Source organism: Prunus avium, chromosome 6, assembly GCF_965620075.1.
Source record: "Prunus avium chromosome 6, drPruAviu1.hap1.1, whole genome shotgun sequence".
NCBI classification, from domain to species: Eukaryota; Viridiplantae; Streptophyta; class Magnoliopsida; order Rosales; family Rosaceae; genus Prunus; species Prunus avium.
This window is the reverse complement of record NC_142289.1, coordinates 1,589,678-1,611,617: the sequence shown is the minus strand read 5'-3', so window position 1 is coordinate 1,611,617 and position 21,940 is coordinate 1,589,678. Positions and strand designations below refer to the sequence as shown.

The 21,940-nt window shown below is 35.1% G+C and overlaps 1 protein-coding gene across 4 annotated transcripts; it reads right to left on the bottom strand.

Annotated features, from left to right (window-relative positions):
- Positions 1-68: 68 nt before the first annotated feature.
- On the bottom strand, positions 69-18,327 carry LOC110759653 (ARM repeat superfamily protein). Of its 4 annotated transcripts, XM_021961741.2 has the most exons (45): positions 18,030-18,327; positions 17,474-17,659; positions 17,293-17,382; positions 16,088-16,161; positions 15,768-15,923; positions 15,397-15,514; positions 15,102-15,157; positions 14,326-14,380; positions 14,141-14,197; positions 13,919-14,020; positions 13,326-13,406; positions 13,141-13,193; positions 12,599-12,668; positions 11,974-12,037; positions 11,388-11,536; positions 11,182-11,309; positions 11,037-11,094; positions 10,724-10,821; positions 9,981-10,068; positions 9,763-9,828; positions 9,626-9,685; positions 9,284-9,370; positions 8,649-8,835; positions 7,873-7,916; positions 7,663-7,791; positions 7,444-7,575; positions 7,284-7,336; positions 7,094-7,142; positions 6,727-6,785; positions 6,456-6,595; positions 6,308-6,346; positions 6,165-6,235; positions 5,907-6,035; positions 5,733-5,818; positions 5,490-5,605; positions 5,285-5,397; positions 4,956-5,079; positions 4,604-4,725; positions 3,996-4,182; positions 3,694-3,919; positions 2,851-3,175; positions 2,234-2,373; positions 1,615-1,739; positions 1,306-1,510; positions 69-684 (listed from the first exon to the last, which is right to left on the bottom strand). In XM_021961741.2, exons 1-45 carry the CDS (start codon positions 18,132-18,134, stop codon positions 558-560), a joined length of 4,929 nt encoding a protein of 1,642 aa, XP_021817433.1. In that variant the 5' UTR covers positions 18,135-18,327; the 3' UTR covers positions 69-557. The 4 variants fall into 4 exon arrangements, with proteins under 4 accessions (XP_021817433.1, XP_021817432.1, XP_021817431.1 ...); XM_021961740.2 differs by having other exon boundaries at positions 6,165-6,346; positions 9,981-10,065; XM_021961739.2 differs by having other exon boundaries at positions 6,165-6,346; positions 18,030-18,326.
- Positions 18,328-21,940: the final 3,613 nt, after the last annotated feature.

The following is a 21,940-nucleotide window of genomic DNA, read 5'->3' as shown; positions in this document are numbered from 1 at the left end:
GGAGGGCAATATGTTTGGCAAAGAAAATAAAACAAATCAACTCGACTATTATCTAGAGCAATACCTGGTTGAGCAAAATGCTAACACACTTTTCGCACAAACCCAATGATTATGAGCAATTCAAGCATTTACAATGAGAACTGAAAATAGAGATGCTTTAGAATCACATGTGATTCAAGCATTTTACTAGGACAAGCCTTCGAAACAATTATAGTATGCACAAAACAAAAAATTGGTGAAGCCAAATTACAGTATATCGGCAAGTTGCCATATTTAAGTTGGAACCGCAATCCAAAGCCTTGGAAACTAGACGCAAAGCCTTCGAAAGCATATTTGCACCAAACCAAAGAATCGGATAACCTTTTTCGGTTTCAAAAGAATCGGAAATTTGATTCCTTAGAACTTACTACCCCTGAGGTAGCTGTTTTGAATACAACAAAATCGATACAATGTACAAACTATATGACCCTCGCTAATGGAAAATTCGTCGTCAAACCACCACCGGTAAAGACAAAAAATGAAAAAGATAAATAAGAACCTTAGGTCATGAAACTAACTTAGGGTTGCCGTGTACTTGGTATGAATTCTTCGGCATTTTCACTGCTTATAGAAACTCTATTTAGACCCAATTCTTTGGCGATGAGCCTAAATAAGACTTGCACGGACCCTCTTATTCTTGCTTCTCTGTTCAACAAAAGGATAAAGAAACAACATGCGATGAGCACACTTGGTACAATGTAGCATAAAATATGAAAAAAGAATTCAATGTATACATGCATGCATTATAAAGTTACATCTCATTACCCGAGTCGGAGCACTGGCAGTTTCAAGATAAGTGCACGATAGTTCTCATATCTTTTTAGTTAGTTAATTTGATGCCAGCCACATTTAAGATATTTTAAATGGATCTTGCCATTTTTCTCTCTAGACAACAGATTCAAGTTCTCCACGATTCCAGTTACATTGCCTGCTCTCTCAAAAATTTCCAGTTACGTTCTTTTGAGTCTACTTCACTTCTAAGTACTGCCGTTAATCTCTGATTAACTAATATGCTCTGTCATACTGGGAAAACTCCCTTTATCGTCATCTGCTACCCAGTCCACCACATAATCATGATAATATTATGATACCGTGGTCAGCTTTACAGTTAGACTACAAGCTTATGACTGGTAATTTGGTAAGTGAAAATATAGGTTTAAAGAAATCAATTGACAGTAATTCCCCCATTTTACACTCTCCGTCTCAATATTATTTCAACTATGTCCCATATCATTTTCATAAAAAGAAAAGAAATATTACTCTCACCTTGATACTACAAGCTCGGATAAGGAGGGAAATAGAACAACAAGGTGTGGACGCATGTCATGATTCTTTTCCTTTTCTAGGGCACTTTTCAAATGCGGTGGCAAGGGAAGAACCGATGCAGTATCTGAATGAATTATCAGATGAGCCAACTCTTCAAGAACATAAATAATTTCTTCAAGTCTTGCTGATGGCAATGGGCGTCCACCTGCAGAAAAAGACATGATAATACAAGATACTGAGTTTTTTTGTTTTTGTTTATTCTTTAAACAAGTGATAATAGGAAGATATCGTTAAACATAACATACGCACCTAAGTCATTCTCGTCAATCAGAAATCTGCTCAAGATGTATTCGCATCTGGTTATGAGTACCATGATTGCAATTTTGCTCACCTCATATCTCGCTGAATTCCAATCATTGGATTTGCTGTCATAACTGAGTACATAAAATACTGTGAGAAAATATTTTATTTTAAAGAAAATAGATGCGAACAGGTTTAGACATTATTAAGAGTATGCTTAGGAGACTTGAAGAAATGGAGCAGAAAGTAAAATAGTAACGAAGAGGGCATAGAACGGTAAATAAATATTACATTGTTACTTTCCTTTGTTTGGATGTTTTAAATAGAAAGAAAATGAAAGAAAGACTCCTATGATGGTTTTAGTATTGTATAAGACTCCTATGATGGTATTACTATTGTATCCTGACTTTTATTTTTTTCTTTTGTAGGTTGAAGGGGTAATTCATTGTTTTACTAAAATGTTACAAGGGAATGCACAAATATAACTGGAACCATCTTATCGAGAGGAGTTTGTCCAGGACCTAAAATGGTCAACCTGGTAAAATACTTAAATGGACAGTGTAAATCAATACTCCCATACATCAGAAGGTGAAATATAAGTAGAAGACAACCCTATTTAATACATTACCTGCTCAAGGAAAATAGCTTCTGTAAACAAGTCAAGGAAAACCTGCTGCAGTGGGAAGGCATAAGTTCCACAAAATCGACAGGTAAAGAACAAGTACGTGAAGCACAACGGTCCAAGGTGGAAACCAGCCGCTGCAAAATCTGTTAAAATCAAAGATTTTCCATTAGAAAAATAATAAAATAGTAGTTGAACAAAAATGCTCCTAAGGTATCTCTATTCCACACATCACCCAGGTTAGTGGTGACCCTAAATGATCCCACTCAGGTGATTTGCAATGTTTACATCATGATTAAGAAACATCAAAACCAAGGCTAGAAGACATACAAGCTCAAAACTTGAACCCCTGCAACACATATATGGCCTAAATAACCCAATGAACAAGAGGTCACAAAATAGGACAAGGCATAAAGGAACCTTCCACAGGGCTCTTCTCATATCAGGCTATTACTGTAATTTCCACCACACATAATTCAACACTAAGATATGCAAAAGATGTTAACTCCATCATCCCAACCCTGTAACTACCGCCTCATTCAAGCATCACCACTACCATGGCTACCGCCACTACTACTAATATTACAATCTACTATCCGTTTTATGGTTGGTGAGAAAATTACATCAAAAGGTGCGTCGATTGGTGACTTCAGAATTTTGTCACCAAGAATGTCTAAGACGGTCATCTCAAGGGACTCATCAGTTTTTACATCCACAGTTGAGAAAGAATCAGAGGGAAGAGCTCGCCCGCAATAACCCACAAGGAATACTTCATAAACATCGGCAACTTCCTTCCATATACGTGTTCTTGCAGGCTTACTAGCACCTGAATCTAGTCCGGCATTTATAGCCGAGTTTCTGGCATCATCAACTAGAATGCGATTGAAGCCTTCAACGGCTAATCTCCAAATAGCACCATCTGGATTGTCTCTTCTTGTCGTCATACACCTAAGACAAAAGCCTGATGCTGTTATTTTCTAGTTAAAAAGAGATTAATCCTTCTCAATAAAAAGAAAAAAGAGTTTTAATCCAAAAATAAATAAGATTGACAAATACAGATATAACAAGAAGGCCGATAGAGTTGAGTTGACTGAAATTCCAAGCATTCATTGAAGATTCAAGTACTTTTTATTTTAAACTGAGCTCGGGTATGAAAGTCACTAAGTAGTAGACATATTCTCAAAATTCCCTCTTGATTAATCTATTAGTCACCCAGGTATCATAATCCAGAGAAACCTTTCATCTTCAGGAACAATTAGAATATTTAACAGTCCCTCACAACTGTAAGTGCAGGAAGATTATAATTACTATTTTCCCCACTTTGTGCCTTCTACCAAGTTTCATGTTATAAGCTCTTATACACCAGTATTCAGTTAATTATCAATTTCTGATCATAATGACCTTTTTCTAGAAAAGTGTAGTTGCAGTAGAACAAAATTAGCACTAGACCAAAGAGCCATCAGTACCTCCCAAGACTTTGAATAAATTCAGGATACAAGATATACTTTTCAACTGCTGGGGCCTGTAGAAAAAGATCTACCAGCAAGGGAACAAGCTTTTCCGCAAACATATAATTAGGGATGCCTGCTGTTACAGATGTCTTTAATCCAGAACTCGGAGAACCTTCTACTCTGTTTGAAGATATAGAATCAGTCCCATTAGGTGTTTCATGTTTTATCCTCAAGTGATCATCTGCAGGAATAAATTTTATTTTTCTTTAGTTACAGTTGACATTCAAAAGTATGGGGAAAACAAGCCAATTTTATACCTGGAACTTGGTCACTAGTGCTGGCTTCCTCTGCGTCATCTTCCTCATTTTGTACAGCAGAACACAATCTTGGCAGATATTGCAAAAAATCCCTAATAAGATTAAGCCACACAGAAGAAATGTGCTCTGTTGGGCGTAACATTGGAAGGATCTCCAGCACAGTGCGTAACACAAGTGGAACATGTCCCTAAAGAAAAGTAAGAGATTCTATTAAACATGAAGTGATATATAAACATAAATGAAAGTGTAGGCCATCTGTTCCCTGTTACTATTGCTATTAACAATAATTTCTGCTGTACACTTTCTTGATAGCTACAAAAGAGTATCCAGTCTTCATAAGCACAGCAATGGCTACATTAGAGAGGACTCTCGTACACATTTCAGGGGTATGGTTCAGGTATAACGATTGATGACGAACAAAGAGGGAATAATTTTGCTAACTTTCCATTTTAATTATATGTTTCTTTCTAGTGTGTTAAGTTACACTTCCCTGTTCTCTTCAAAAGATAATGCATTATGAAAGAGCAGCAGTGACTACAAATAAACAGCTAAAGACATTGGGGGAAAAAAAGAGTAAGTTAAGAAGGACAAGTAGAAATTTGGCTTACAAATTCAGTTTCAGAACTATCGTTGATGATTATGGCTTGTTTAACAGCTGAACCTATGATTGCAAGCAACTGCTTATACAAATGATCATCAAACATCCTTTGCGCTTGTACATGTAGTTCCCCTGTTAGAAGTTCAAACAGGTTGAAACAAATGCACATCAGAAGATGGTTCACTTAACCAGAAGGGACAAGTAGCAAATACAAAATAGGTTGTTTCCGCTAGACTAAGTCATAGATCAAGCGAAGGAGATGTTAGATATTGAAGATATCAAGCCAAACAAATGGGAAGGACATACATTTTAACATACAAGGAAACAAATAATAAACCAGTCATGTTAAATTAAAGCATTACCAAGACTGTGTAAAATCTCCTGCTTCACCTTGATAGCTGCATTGTCACTCAGGTGTGTTGATGTTTGGAGAACCACCTCGTAAGCATCAAGTACTGATTCAAGGTAAGGCCTCGGCAAGTTCCCCTGATTGACACCAATAAATTATTCTATTATAGATTTTATCATAAACGTGCAGAAATATTGCAATCTTCATTTTCTAATTATGTAATTCATTTAGTTAGTATAAATAAGTTTTCAAAAAGATAAAAGCCAACTTAGGAAAGAAAAGATGTGATTACAAAATCTAATTCACAAATATACAAGCATTCTAGCTCATTCACATGATCACCTTAGAAGAATGAGAAAGAACAGGTGTCTGTAAACAATTTATTGCAGCAATAGCAACCTCTTTGCTACCATTTAAAATGCTATTCTTGACAAATAAAAGCAAAGACTCCCATCCTGCCAAAGGGAAAACATCAAATGTTAACTTGTGCGATCAACAATATTGAAAATAACAATCCCAGATACATCAGAAATCCATTGTAACCTACCTGACCAGAAATTGCTTAAACTTCTAAGAAAAGGAAAGAATGAACGTAATATTCGCGCTATGCCTCCAAGGACCAGTACAAGTGTTTCATCCCACTGTTTCTGAGCTGTGTTGCGACTGCAATTTCATTCAATACAAGAGTTGTGTGATTGAATAACAGAACAGCTTTGGGGGGAAAACACTATGGATCTTATCTATTCCCCAAAAATATGAGAACAATATTATAGTATCTAAACTCATATACCTATGATGTATAAGCATATGAACAGCTTTTCCTCCTCGAGTTCCAAGTTCTTTCCCATGCCATTCGTCTTTTGATGAAGTTTCAGCCTAAAAACAAACAATTCAAATCACGAATTCACAACAGTACACCACTAGAAAAGCTCTTGATATGTCTTTTACAACCACTTCAACAAACCATGTGAGAAGCACGATCCAGTGTAGGAAAAACATAATTCCAAAGGCAATCCTCCCACATGCTTTTTGAAAGTTTTTGCCCATGACTTCCAAGTGTCTGAAAAAGTGTCCTGATGGCTGAATTTCTAACCTGGATGCAAGTTCACATTCTTTGAGATTTGTATAATGTACACATAACTTCAAAACCATATGCCAAATTGAGAAAGCATTTGCATAGAATGAATACAGGAAGTTGATTAAAAATGACATGCTTTCCCACCTCTGGCCTCTCATCAGCTCCAAGCTTCTGAAGTAACGAGAAAGCAGAGAAAAGCAACCTGTCACGATCCACTATATTTATAGAGGGAGCTTGGTCATTCACATTATTCGATACATCGAATGTTTCTTCTTTTGGATTCTCACCATTTAATTGCTTTAGAATAGGATGCACATCAGAAATCCCTGTAATGTTTCAAAACACCAGTAAATAAACTTTATGCATAAGTGTACCACCAAAAAAGAATAATAATAATAATAAAATGACGGGCAAACAGATAAAAATGGTAGTGACCTGTTTCCTTTTCCTCCCCGGGCCCATGGATCAGACCTTTGGCTATAAAGTCAGTTGTTGTCCATAAAAGGCCTATTGCTGTCAGGCTTATATTCAGTTCCGTCTTTTGAGCACTGTATGCTCCAGTCACGTCTACACATCTGCAAAAAGGATGCATCACTCAGACAATCCTAAAGAAGTCTAAATTTGGTGAATTACAATTTCTATATACCTACGAGAAGAGGTGTGTGTGTGTGTGTGTGTATAATAATGTCAAAGTCTGGAACCTTACACGTGAAGGCAGTCTGCAGGTATAATGGAAAGTCCATCATTCATAATCACCCGTAGGCTCTACAAGAAAACACGAAAAATCAAATTGGATCTACATAACTAATGAGACCATCAATCTATAAAGTCAATCTATAATTTCAAAAGGTGCATTGTGGTGGCAAAAGGGTAAGCTGCTTTTTTGTTGCTGTAGCAGTGCAAAACCACACTAGAAAAGGGGTATCCAGCAATAAACAAACAGGAAAAGAAAAAAATATATAGAAACCTATAGGACCAAAGTTGGAATGTTGATATGAGTTACATGTGAAGCCTAAGAAAGCCCCAATATATTATGCAATTCATTCCCCAAAAAGTTTAAATCTTTTGCTAACCTGAAAGCCCAGGGTAACAAGTTCCTTCTCTGAAGAATCCGCTACAGACCTTTGCAAAACAAATAAACAGAGGCTCAGCCCCTACCATTTTTTGTAACAAATTTTCCAATTAAAAAAGATAAAGAAGTTGAAACAAATAGAGCCGCAAACAGAACAGGTGACTGGAAACAGAGTGAAATTTTAGGCAAACCTCAACATTTCAAGAATATCTGGCCAACTGTAGTGTAATTTCTCCCCATGCCTCTGAAAAATCTTACCGAAGTTAGTGAGAAGTCATTATTTACAAAGACTAACAATCAAGACACAGACGAAAGAAAACTTGAAATGAGTTCTTGTTAATTACATATTACCTCTAAAACATGCAGAAGAATTTTCAAAGATCCAGCACGTACATCAACACTTTGAGTAGATAAATAAAGAATCCTTAGTGGGGATATGACAGCACATTCAAGTGATCCCAACTGTGTAAGTCCAGTTTCCATCTATAGAGGTATGCCAATAAATAAGCAGTGTCAATTCCTAATTTCATTAGAACAGAGCTTCAACCATAAGGAGGTGAAAGTTCTCACACTCTGAGATGCTCTAGATCTGGTTGTTATGTTGTCCTGGAACTGGTCCGAACCTAAAACAGCACATATTGATTCATCTAATGCATCAAGGGCCATATTACGTAAATGCTGGTTAGATTTATCTGCAAGCTGTAAGACGTTGACGTGCTGTCAAGGAGAATGTACATAGTGCAATATTGTACATTATTAGAAATCATTTGATAAGATCACCTCAAGAAAGTGGCCAACAACTTGATCCCACAATGGCTCTACTCCTGCAATAAGGTAAAGAAATACAATATCAAGCCAATTACAGAATCTACACTCAAACCAATCAGGCACGCACGCACTCACATAACATAACATCCAGTCAGAAAGATGCCAATTTGCATCATTTACCCACTTGCATCCATGTACATGTTAACCCAAATGATGGGACAAAGTGATGATTATAATTACACAGATTAAGATAAGCAAAGTTTGAATAATAGATAAATATGTATAAAAACTAAATAAATAAACAAATTTAGTCATACACGGATGGGTTGAGATGCTATAAGCTTGCATGCATATCAGATATTGATGAGGAAAGAAAAATGAACATCAACATTTATGCGCCAAACAAAGTTTAGTTAGAATGATCATTAAAAGCAGAAAAAATTACTGCAAAACATGTGAACATTCTGGAAATACTTGAAAAGAGAAAAAACTAATAGTTATATACCAATAAAGACATTAACATTTTTTTCTCATCTAAAAAATAGAAAATATTTCACAATTTTAAATGACGACAACAAGTTCTAGTACATTTTACGTTACAAACTGACATGGGGATGCACAACCAAATTCGAGGGGGTCAGATGGTACGTATGGCATGAATACTTTACTGCTCTACATACGGTAACAGTTGCAGAACAAGAACCTTCCATGATTTAACATATACAAACACCGAACAGAAAATCCATTTTGTTATAACTATTAACTGCAAATTCACTGGCATTACATACTGTGTAGATTATTGACAAGGATGGATATCATTCTCTCCACTGAAAAGTTTATGCTTCCAACTTTTTGACTGGATGTGGGTACAGAACCAGTTGTAATCCCAGCCATGCACTGCTGTGACAGTTGGCATAGGGCAGAAAGAAGGGATTTTACTGCAGAGATGTGCATTAATGCTGAGCTCTCGAATAGCTTTGCAAAATGGAGAAAAGCAAAAGGTCAGGGCATGTAGATGGTCATGGTCAAACACATGGATACATATCTTTACGATATTACACATGCATAAGAATATAACAATTAATCATAAGAGTCCATACAGTTTTCTATCAAAACAAAAGGGCTTCACAATAATCATATCTCAGTTTTAAAAAATAAAAATAAAAACAATTTGAAACTAGGAGAGCAACAGAGGTTTTCTTTATAAGTTATTTGGAATTTCTTAAAGTCAGGTGGTTTCAGGAAACATTACATAGTACTTTAACATTTTCTAGAGCATAGGTCCATTAATTTCTGTAAATGGGAAAGGAAAAAAAACAGAAAAACTTGAAATTGATTTACAAAAGAATTTCCCCAGATGGTTTTGACAGTAAGTACACCTTTGAATTAGGCTATCAGAAAGGCAAAATTTTTCTCAGATTACCTGAGAATTCAAAGAAGAAAGAATATTTAAGTCGCTGGATTGACCAGATGATTCCCTTGTAAGCTTAGGCACAGCCGTGGACACCTCCTGACAAAACAAAACTAGCATAATTAAAAGTTTACATCAGGGAGCTAACATAAAATGTGTATCAGATCAGATTGACACAGTACAAAATGAAAATAAATTTCAAATAGAGATGTCTGGGTTCAAAACCAATAAACGAACCCTTGTTGCGGAATCAGTTGTCAGGGCAGACAATTTCTTGAAATATTGGTTCCTCCATATAGCAAAAAAAAAAAAAATTGAACAGCAAGAGTATTGATAAACATTTGCTCAAATTACCTGTGTGGTGGCATGTGGTGAATGGATTGCTCGGTCTAGAGCTGCTAGGGTTTCTAATACCTACAGTTAATTGCCAGAAATGATAAGAGTATGAATTCTAGGTTTTAATGGATAAATATGAAAGTACACCAACATACCAAAACCCAGGATGGACCCAATACATTGTGCAGTCGGTGAGCAATGTTGAAGAGAGTTCTTAAAGCCTGAATAGCAAGAGCAAGTTGAATTCAAAATTTATGTATGTCAAATAAATACTTAGAAGTACATACACTACAGGAAAATTAAAACAATTACACTCTACAGATAAATGAAATGGACGGAAAATTTTTTTCAATAATCTACAAAACCTATATACCTGGACATTCTTGGGAGTAAGAACCACACTTTCCCTTTGATCAACTAAGGGTTCAGAGCGTTTTGACCCAGGAGATTGTAAAATACTGCTGCACTCTCAATGTAAAAACCGATTCAACATTGTCAGGTGCCTAACTAAGACTGGATATGAGTTGAAACAAGAAATCTAAGCTGGAAAATCAAGGATTAAACAGATCAGAAACAAATCTTGGAAAGCAAAAAACTCCAAACATATTTACATTTAGTAATTCAACTCAATAATCAGCATCCAGCTATCTTTTAGACCAACCTAGAAAAGATTGAACAAAAAATATTCAAGCATTTCTACAAACACCACAAAATCACACTGCTACTGGACTTCTCATCATGGTACTGACCGACTGAACAACTAAGTAATTGTGTCTACGACCATACACGTACAATATGAATACCAGAAGGGTCTCTATGATATACTACATGCTAGCTACATAGACACGAGAAGGGTCTGTAAGATAATACTGTATGCTTTACAAGTAACAGCATACAGAATTGTACAACTTCAAACATATTCTATAAAAAAAAATTAAAAAATTAATGACTTTTTAACCATGATATGGGTAAAAAGGAAAAGAAATAGAGGCTGATACAATGTGGGAAAAGTTTAGCAGTTTTTTATACCAAGATGAAATAAATCATGAATTTGCAAACATATTTTGATTATTTATAAGGATATGGAGGCCATATAGGATATATACAAATCAATACCTCCTTCTTTCAGCTTCAATGGGAAAATTGATTGTAAATTTGCAAAGAGATGCTAGAAAAGAGTTCAAAGGTTCTACAGCACGAAGAACCCCACACGCCTGTATTGTCATGAAACAGATCATTGGTTTATCATATTTTATTAAAAAAAAATGGAGTTATCCAAAAAGATGAAGTTGATATTGTATATATTTGAACAGAAGAAAAACCAAAATTCATCACGTCAAAAAACATTAAAGGGGGCGGAAGCAATAGAATACTTCTCAAAATGGCAGCCAAGATAAAAGCTCAGTTAACAAGTTAAAGTTTTGGTTACCTGGGTGAAGGCCTGATATCCCTTCAGTATTTCCAACACAATAGCCTCTCCTTGTGACCTTCAAAGTCAACTTCAAGATAGTTATAACTTATAAGAGATTAAGTATTATTTAATATCCATACATGCTTAAATAGAAAAGTCCAACCTTGACAAGATAAAGGACAATGCATCTAGTATAGTCAACCATAATGAATCAACCATCGAGAGGCACAGAAGAGCAGTATTTCCAGTGCACTTTGCAGGCGGATCATAATCATATCTGGGGGATTCAATCTGGTAGACAGGACTGTGTCACATGATATGTTACTCTAGATATTAGAATGGAGGAAATAAGTTAAGGTAAATAAACACCTCCCCAGAATCTACTGCTTCATCTGTCAGTGTAGCCACAGTAAAGACAACACCCAGAAGGCCTTCAACTGCCAATGTTATCGAATGAGCTTCACTAGCAACCAAAACTGCAGCATTGGATGCATCGTTATCAAGGCTCCACTCGATTCCTGTATGAAGTGAATCTCGTTACTACTATGTGCATGAAGGAATAGAACAAATGATAACTTCTAACCCCCACCGGTAGAAAATTGCAATATGATTCTATGTCTATGTCTTGATACATCTGACATCCAACCAAACTTTACATTCTTTGACAACCCTAACTACGAGAACAGAATAGATAGTATGAATATGAGAAGGGAATGTACAAGCAGTCCACTGAAAACAACCCTCATACTACAAAAGACTGAAAAACAAAGGATAACACAACAATTTCTTTTTAAAATTTAATCAAGGACCTCCGATAAGAGGGGAATTGTATAATCATCATGGAACACAATGGCTTTTTTTTCACTCATATAAGCGAAGAAAACCATAGATTTCCTTGCATATTCTGGTTAATGAAAGTTCAATTGTTACAAATAGAAACCTAGTAAGTCATTACCTTTAGCTTTGCTGTTAAACATCCCTGCAACAGCTGCCAGGCTCTCTTCACTAGTCTCCTGAACCTGCAGCAATTAGATTTCTCTTAGCCAATGGAATAAATGTATTATGATGGTTATACCACATTATAGTTGGGATGGTTTATACCACATTATAGTTGGGAAGACAAGCAAAAAGACCGTCTACATTATAAATTACTTCTTGAAAGTGGGGGGCCTATGCTAGTAAAAAGACAAATTATAAAATTGGGGATAGAAGCAAGCTGACAAGATAGAGCACTGGCAGCTGTAGAGTAACCTCGTTACAATGAAATAAACAAGATCTGACATGCATCCCTCAGGACTGGCAAGTTGTACGACTAGAACATGCCCATAACTGTATGAATGAAAAGATTGACTTTGCATGTAAGATATCTGAGGTCTGTTTCAAAACATGATCCATGATCAACATATGGCATGCAGTCGAAGCTACTATACATTAAATCAGTCTACCTACACAAACACATACGATTACCATATGGAGTCAAAACAATCCAGCTCAAGAAATACCAATAGATTCACATGCACCCATAATGCATAACAATGAAACAATATGGCCTAGGCAGAACAAAAATGTAAGTATCTTGCCTGTACACTTGAAACAACTCTAGCAAGAGCTTTGACCATGCCCTCCACAACATTGGTGTTCTTCGGGTGCCTGCAAGGAGGATGAGGAAAGGAAATTAATACAAGATAATGGTTTCAAAACTTCTTTTAGTTGATAATAAACCTAACTTCTATAACCAGAAGACAAAAAGAGGTTTTAAACCGTAATCATCTCTGACATAGAATTTTTGCTTAACAAGAAATAACGGGGCAGAACTTGCCTCCTGAAGAATGAGTAGGAATTTCCAATCGACCGCTAACATGGCATGAAATTTATTGGCATAAATTGATGAAAGTGGGACCCACCACTTACCCAACGTTGAAGAATTATTGCATACAACAGTTTAATGTGGTGTCCCACTACTTTCACCGCTTCACTCCAATAAATACATGTCCTGTCAACAATTAGAAGGAAGTTCCTCTTGACTGGTAGTCCATATGATTTTACCATGCTAAACTAGACAGGAATCATCTAGTCTAAACGATGCTAGAGATTAGAAAATATAGACTGACCGCAAACTTACATATCAAAGTTTACGAAAAGAATCCGCAATGTCCTTGCATCCACACAAAAACCCTGTCAAATTCCACCATAAATGGTCATTAGACTCATTACAAAATACTTACATTTTACTAAAGCATCACTCAATATCTCAAATAATAAGTTAGAAACGAAATACATAGATATATTCAGCAATGTCAAAGTTACCCTCAGGATCTCGAGAACAAGAATACGATGCCATAATGGCAGATCAAGAAATGTGACCTTCACCAACATACTAAGGAAAACCTGCGGTTGAATAAGTAAATAAATAAAAGGAACTGCGGGAGGGGGCAACAATAACATATTGAATCATTCGTTGTAGATTGAGCTACAGAAAACAATTTTCATAGAGGAGATACTAGGAAAACTAAGCTCCAGATAAATGACAATCTGAATCCTCTTAAGGTTTTTTTTCTCCAAAAATGACAGTTTGAATCCTTTTGTAAGGACAGAGTATGTCCCTACCAACAGGCTAACACATCAAATTGCAAGGAACGATTACCGTGGAAACAAAATGTTTACGAAACTGAAAGAGTTGAGTTTCAAATGACAAATGTAAAGAATAGATATATATTTGGTTCCCAAATTTTGAACTGAGTAGCAGACCTCAAGGCCTTAATAGTGAATTTAATTTAACTTTTTGGTGGAACTTCCATAACTAAATGGATATTTTTCTGTTCAACTATTATTGTGTTGGCTTTGTGAAAATTTCACCGGCATGTCATTTCCTGGTTAAAATAATCATATACAGAACACACCTCACATTCTGTGACAAGGGATGAACTGTAAAGCCTGATAATATGGGCAACTGACCGCAAGACCAAGCGACGAAAAGAAGGCTCTCCTGCTTCCCCTTCAAGCTGACTCAACATTAAACATAATTAAGGGGACAAAAAGGCAAGCACAGTGAAATTCTCTGCAAGAGAGAACAAAAAGCCTGAAGAGATTAATTGCACTACATGTTAAATAAGTAGAATCACCTCAGCATTGGTACGAAGTGAAGTCATTAGAAGAGAGCATATCTGGTGCTGCAGAACCTGTTGAGGTTTCAAGCAATCTTTTCAACTATGAACGTTTTACTACCGAATGCATCCATTAAAATTAAGTTTTAAAGGAAAAAAAAAAAAAAGAGGAATGGACTCGTACAAGAAACCCTTTAACTCACCTGCTCATAAGGAAGCAGGGCTCTAAAAACAGCCACATAATTGGACAAAACAAACCTGGAATACAAAATGATCAAATTCAAACAAAGCGATCATAATATTCTTTGAGAGCCAAAAATTGTATTTGCGCCATCCTAGCAAATTTTGTTTCACTTCTATAGCAATATAAGCCGTCTAATACCAATTTTTTACTGGAATTATACTAGGATAGCTTCTGATGGAGGCCAATATGAGTAATCAAGTCCCATAGATTTTATGTGAACCTCCCAGTTTTGTGTGTAAGAGAAATACAGATGATTGAAACGGTAACATTCGATATTAGCTGGGAGTTACGGAGACTTGTGTTCTCATTGTTCACTATCTGTCAGAAGATGTGGCACAAACTCTTCAAACAGAAAATCTCAGAAGGTGAGTCAGGTGTGTGTTGAAGTAACTTTTTGTGAATAGCTAAAACAGCCAAATTTTTATATTCCTAATTTACTCAGGAAACAAATTTAAGTACAAATCATGGGTTTAAGATGAACAAAAGAAGGTGCTACACTTATAACTTTGTAACACTGCGTTAAGATGGAAAGAATGAACCCTAAAGCTCTATGCCCGTCCCCCTCTACCCATATGCCAACAAGAAAAATACATCTTTATAGGTCTATGTTTCATGATATTAAATATACATGATTTCCAACCACATGAGAAAAGGAAAGTACGTCCACTAGATAAATAGTAATTTGGACAGAAATCCACAACTTTATTAAAAGATGCAAGCAACAAGATTTCTTACTCCAGTATATCAAGTGCAAAGGACCGCTGAAGAGAACCAACGCGTAACCAAATTGCCTATAAAATAAAAGGAAAGGAATATATCATCCATCCTTAAAAACACCAGTTTATACAGTGTCATCGTGACTGATAACTGCACGATAATTAATTTTTTTAATAAGAATTGAAAATATATTTATATGCAAATGGGAAACCAGAAAACAACAATAATTTCTAAAATCCCCAAAAACTACAAATTCCACAAAGACAGATGTACTTAATATCCCAAGGAAACATAGATTCAAATCAGCACATACAGATCCACCTGCAGCAAGAGCTGTCAGGTCTTCAAGCAGACGAAGTCCAAGCTTTCCAGCTTTAGTCAAGGTCTCCCTCATCAATGATGACCGTCCATAAAGAGATTTATCCAACGACCTGTTGATGTTTGGATTTGTTAACAGAGGTCAAATGCTGAAATCAAATGTTCCATGCCAGTAAGCAGGCATATACATCTACAAACTGCCCTTTTCCAACCCAATACCACTTAGATGGAAACAGAGATATGGAGAAAGTACACTTCGTAAACATTTACTCAATGCTTATTGCTAAAAACATAGATGAGAGACATATTATGCAGAAAAAGATGCAGAGCAGTGAGCCAAAACTGTCATTTACAAGTATTACATACTCTGAAAGATTGATGCTGCAACTAACATCACCACTAACTGGACTGGTGCGTGAGATGTAACCTCCAGAACTAAGCTTTCCAGAAGGAAGAGTCTCAGCACAAACCACATGATCAAAAATCAGTGCTACCGCTTGCCTGAAAGTAGCTGCAGCAGTACTGGAAATCTTCCACATTAAAAGAGATCCCAGATTGAAAAGACAGATAAAATCTATGTAAAAATAAAGTATCAATATAAAGAATAAACCAACAGTAAAAGAAAAAGAAGACAAGTTATATGAATCAACCAGCAAGTAATATTGTCCAAAACTAATTGAACTTACTTCCGTACACTGTCAGAGGACCGGTTGTTTTCAAGAAGCCGAAGGCATATACCAAGAGCTTGAGCCATATTGTCCTGTGTATTAAAAAAGCAATTAAGAATATAACAATTCAAAAAATGGTAAATGGCAAATAAATTTGATTTGATGGATGGAATGAAATCTTTTTCTTGTAATATGGCCAGAAACATCTCTCACAGTCCCCATTCATGGTATGGCAATATCAAATCCGAATGAAAATTTCCAAATATAAAACTATATTGAGCAATTACAGACCAACAACCGCTGAAATATTAGTAAGTACCCAGGGAGAAACTCAGGAATTGAAAAAATGTATGATGAGATTATTGTATTCAAGATTACATAACTGTACTTTTTCACCGGAATGCATGAAATTACGACGTGTTGTGTAGAGATTTCGCCGGTGTGTATTTTTTTATTTTTTCATTTTTGAAAAAGATAAATTTTATTTCATAAAAAACCATACAAGAAGGTGGACAAGTAATCCACCAATAACAGGAAGAAATAGTAAAACGAGTACATAGATCTCCAATCATGAGAAAAAACAATCCTAATCAAGACACTGTAGCCTTCCAATCAAGCAAAATGTTTGAAAAAGATGTGTTCCTAAAAATAGGAGAAACAGAAGCCCATAGCGCTGCCCAATACTTTGCCTTTTCCCACACCTCCTCCACATCCGCCCCCCCTGACATCTCCAAAAATACGTTGATTTCTTTCCCACCATATGACCCAAACAATACCCAACACCAGACAGCCCCAGATTGATTTAGCCTTTTTGCCACCTCCTAATATTTTGAACTTTTCACTGAAAAACGAAAAACAGTCCTTTGGCACCACCCAACAAACATTAATCTCTCTAAATAAGGTGGATTTTGAGTAACCAGCATGAGTATGTACATCCCTAAGTAAGGTGGATTTGACTATGTTTAAAATTTAAATTAAGTAATACCATTATTTGAATATGTATGGAAATCTAAGAATGCTACAGCAGTTGACATTGCAAGGTATATTAAAAATCTTGGCTTGCACATCACATTTAACAATATTTTTCCTTATTGTGCCTCTGAGTCTGATCTACCTTAAAGGAAAAATCCACCTACAACATATCCTGTGAACTACTGCCTCAGCATAGGTTGCAAAACTAGTTCTTATTAGGAAGATAAAACTATGTAACTGATGCTTCTTACCTCAGTCTCAGGATGTAAAGGTGACTGCAATATTATTAACACAGTCTGCAGGGTCTTGAGTTGAACACTTTCATCAGTCATTTCAGCATGCTGCCGGAAGCAAAGAAGTGTGTGAGGTTTAAGGGTTTAAGGCAATGACATTAGCACAATGAGCAACAATACTGCTCCTAATTGAACTTACATCCTTCAGTGTAGAAAGTATCTCGTTTAGAGCTGAAGGAGCAACAGCATCATGAGATATTAGCTTTTGCAAGCAAGAAAGTCCAATGACACTCAGCTTCACAGTTTTAACCTCACAAGCCATCAAAAATATTTTTAGTATGTCCTCATTCTGCGCAATCTCACCAGGACTGGACAAAGTACGGAGCTGCAAGTTTTACATCAACAACAAACATATAAGCGAACTTGGCCGCTTGCCTAATTACGATTTAAGAATATTAATATGTAAACTACTTCATCCCTAATTATCTTCCCTAATCAGCTATACTAAATACTGTTTCGGCCTTCAATTTCACAAAACAGTATTAATTAATTGTTTTACTATATTTTCCACCGTAACTTGTTCAGCTTCAACATGCAAAAAATAAAATAATATCACATCGGTGACTATTTAAGTACAATTTCAACTCTTCATTTCATTCATTTCCTCCTACTCCACAAAACATTTGAATTTGCAGCCACACTATCGCCAATTACATGCACGCAAACATTAAGATTAAAAGTTTGAAGACGCAGACCTTTATAATTGCGTGCTCAGCGCCGTCCTTGACGGCGGGGTAGCGACGGCGAGCTTCGGCGGAGAGAGCGCGAAGATCCGACTCCAAAACCGCCATGAAAGCCATCGCTGGTTTGAGTTCTTCAACGGCTCAATGAATTCTACCGTTGTGGTTAGGCGAAGTGAGATCGCGCTCATGGAATTGAGGAAGTGCTAGAGAAAGGCATCGAGATCGGAAAGCTCATAGAGGTGTGCTTGGAGTAGTAGATCTTGAGCGAGCCATAGCGGGAGGAGGAGAAGCTAGGACGAGGAGCTATTGGGCCCGTCAATGGGATGAGAGACAAGTTAGCCCTTCATTGAAACGCATCGAGGGCCTTACGATATTTTGGCCATAGAGTGATTTTTGGGCTTTCATCACCCAGCGATTTCTTGTAGGGTGATTCGGTTCAGCGTAGGCCTGTTGGAGCCCAGGGGTATATATTGACCCAAGCTCAAGCCTAGGCTGCCAGTTTTCGTATTTCTTAGTGCCCGTTTGGCATTGCTTATTTAGAGTGATAAGTGATTTTAAAAAAAATTTGGGAAGTCCAGCCCGTTTGGTAAACTATGAAAAAATCACTTATCGTTAAAAATTGCTGTGAGAGAAAACTATAAGGGAAAGCAGCTAATGAGGTGCTTTAATTTTCTGATTATGCATGAATCAGTTTCGAAGATGCGCTGGATTTGATGATTATGCAGGAATTATTTTCTGATTATGCGAAAATTAGTACCAACAACACTTTTAACAAAAAGTTTACCAAACGCCAAACTGCTTTCTCTCAAAGCTGATTTCTCTCACAACAAATCTAACAGCGATTATTTTCACAGCACAGCAATGCCAAACTGGCCCTTACTCTCCATTCTGATTAAGGATGGCAACGGGCCGGTTTGGGGTAGGGTACCATACCCGATCCGCGCTCCCCATCCCCCACCACTATCTCCTATAAGAATTTTCGGGTGAATCTCCATCTATATCCCCGTCAGGGGTCTACCTCCCAAACCCGCCCTGAATCCCTGATTTATTATTATTTTTAAATATTCATCCTACATTATAACACTTATCTTTCACCTTAAATTATCATTTAACTCAATTACATTTAATTGAATTATAAAATTCAACTTATTAACTCAAAATAATCTCAATTCAATTTGAAAAAAACTAAATAAATATTATGTTGTATTGTATTCATACTGGGTCATATTATATTATATACAAATTAAAAATAAATATATTACTTATCGGGACAGATTCGGGGATAGGGATAACAACACCATCCTTGGCCCGTCCCCGATCTAGGATTTTTATAATTCGGGGATCCCTGTACTCACCTCCAATTTTCCTCGAAATCTCCCACTATTAGGGTTGGAGATTTGATGGGAACCCAACCTGATAGGGATTTATGTCATCTCTAAGTAGTAATTGAAAATTGCATAGAATTCTGAACCCTCTATTTGAATGGAGGATAATAACTCAAACTTTAGCTAAAAGTTGTGAATTGATATTTCCATTGTTTGGTAACTTAAGCATGGAACTTATTAAATGACGCACAGAAAAATCGTGGAAATTGTAATTATGTTTTAATTATTATTTCTTTAGCAAATAATTAATATTTAAATATTTTGAAATTTTCATAAATTACTTAATAAATAATAGTTAATAATTTTAAATTATTTTGTGGACTTTTTTTAATTATTTATTTTATAAAAAATTAGTTTGTTTAGTTTAATATTTGCAATTAAGTACGCATTTACCAAACATTTAGAAACTTATTATTGTACCAACAACACTTTTAACAAATAGTTTATCAAATGCCAAACTGCTTTCTCTCACAGCAAATCTGACAGCGATTATTTTCACAGCACAATAATACCAAAGTAGCCCAAAGTAATATCTTAGCCTTATTTAATTATATTAATTAGTAATTATGTTTTAATTATTATTTATTTAGTGAATAATTAGTATTTAAGTACTTTAATTAATTTCAATAATCATTTAATTAATACTAATTAATTATATTTACTTATCTTAAATAATTTTATGGACCTTAAAATTATTTTTAAATTTTGAACATATTTTAAAAATAGTTTGAATTATTTAAGAATCCTATAAAATTCTTTTAGTATTCCAAAAATGAATTTTAGCCTCCAAACCCATAATCCAAGTCTCGAACCAAATGAGAGTCCTTTTTCATAATTTTTTTAATTTAATGGTGTAGCTGAACAGCTATACTACAATTTTTATAAAACATATATGTATGTTATTCGTATAGTCGCGCGGCTATATCAAATTAATATCTATAAAGTATAAACTAATGCAACAAAGAGAGTCCTTTTTCATAAATTTTTTTTTAATTAAATAGTATAGCCATACAGCTATACTACGGTTTTTTATAAACAGTATAGCCGGTTTTAAAGAAATTGTATAGCCCAGCGGCTATACTCTGTTTTTTCCCATTTTTTAAAAAAAGAAATAGTATCGCCAAACGGCTATAATCGGTTTTCCCATTTTTGTAAAAGAAATAGTATCGCCGCGAGGCTATACTCTTTTTTCCAATTTTTTAAAAGAAATAGTATAGCCGCGCGGCTATCCTCGGTTTTTCCAATTTTTTTCCTACACTTATTTTTTTACAAAACATTCAATAATACACACAAAATTCACGTATTATACTCATAACTATTACATATTATTAAATACAAATAATATATATTTTAAAATGTAAATAAATTATAGTAAAATATTATAAAGTGGCCGAAATTTTCAGTTGTAATTTTACAAAATTTTGCCGAATAAAACATGTACGTATTTTATTCATATAGTCGTGCGGCTATACCATATTAATATCTATAAATTATAGACTAATGCAACTAGGAGAATCCTTTTTCATAATTTTTTATTTATTTAATAGTATAGCCGAATGGCGATACTCGGTTTTTTTTTGTTTTTTTAAAAAGAAATAGTATAACCGAGCAGCGATACTCCTTTTTTCCAAAAATTTTCATACATGTATTTTTTATTATAAAATCTTCAATAATACACACAAAGTTCACGTATTATACACACAATTATCACATATTATTGAATACAAATAATATATACTAGAGAAATAGTATAGCCGCCCAGCTATACCCGTTTGTTCTAATTTGTATTAAAGAAACAGTATAGCCGCCTGGCTAAAGTCGGTTTTTCCAATTTTTAAAAAATACATAGTATCGCCGCACGGCTATACTCGTGTTTTTAAATTTTTTCATGCACGGATTTTTTTATTATAAAATCTTCAATAATACACACAAAGTTCACATAGTATACACATAATTATCACATATTATTGAATACAAATAATATACATTAAAAAATTTAAATAAATTATATTAAAATATTATATAGTGGCCGAACTTTTAAGTTGTAATTTGACAAAATTTTGCCGTATAAAACAAGTGCGTATTTCATTCATATAGCCGTGTGGCTACACCAAATTAATATCTATAAAGTATAAACTAATGCAACTGGGATAGTCTGTTTTCACTATTTTTTTTAATTGAATAGTATAGCCGGAAGGCTATGCTTCAGTAAAAACAGTATAGCCGTGTGGCTATACTCGATTTTTTCCCATTTTTTAAAAAGAAATAGTATGGCCGCACGACTATACCAAATTAATATCTATAAAGTATAAACTAATGCAATTGGGATAGTCCGTTTTCATAATTTTTTTATATTCAGCTATACTTTCCAATTTTTTAATATTCAGCTATACTTCAGTTTTTCTTTACAAAGAAAATAGTATAGCCGATCGGCTATACTCGGGTTTCCTAATTTTTTAATAAAAGAAACGTTATAGCCTTACAGCTATATTTGGGTTTGCCAATTTTTTTGTACACTTATTTTTTTAATTATAAAAT

Bases quoted from the DNA above. Each gene is read 5' to 3' on its own strand.
- LOC110759653 (XM_021961739.2), bottom strand. From the start codon at position 18,134: ATGGCTTTCATGGCGGTTTTGGAGTCGGATCTTCGCGCTCTCTCCGCC. The intron at 16,162-17,292 runs GTAAGAAGCATC...TTTAATACACAG, and splicing joins CTTTACATCCTGAGACTGAG to GACAATATGGCTCAAGCTCT. The intron at 2,374-2,850 runs GTAATTTTCTCA...TGATTTTAACAG, and splicing joins CAATCGACGCACCTTTTGAT to ATTTTGCAGCGGCTGGTTTC.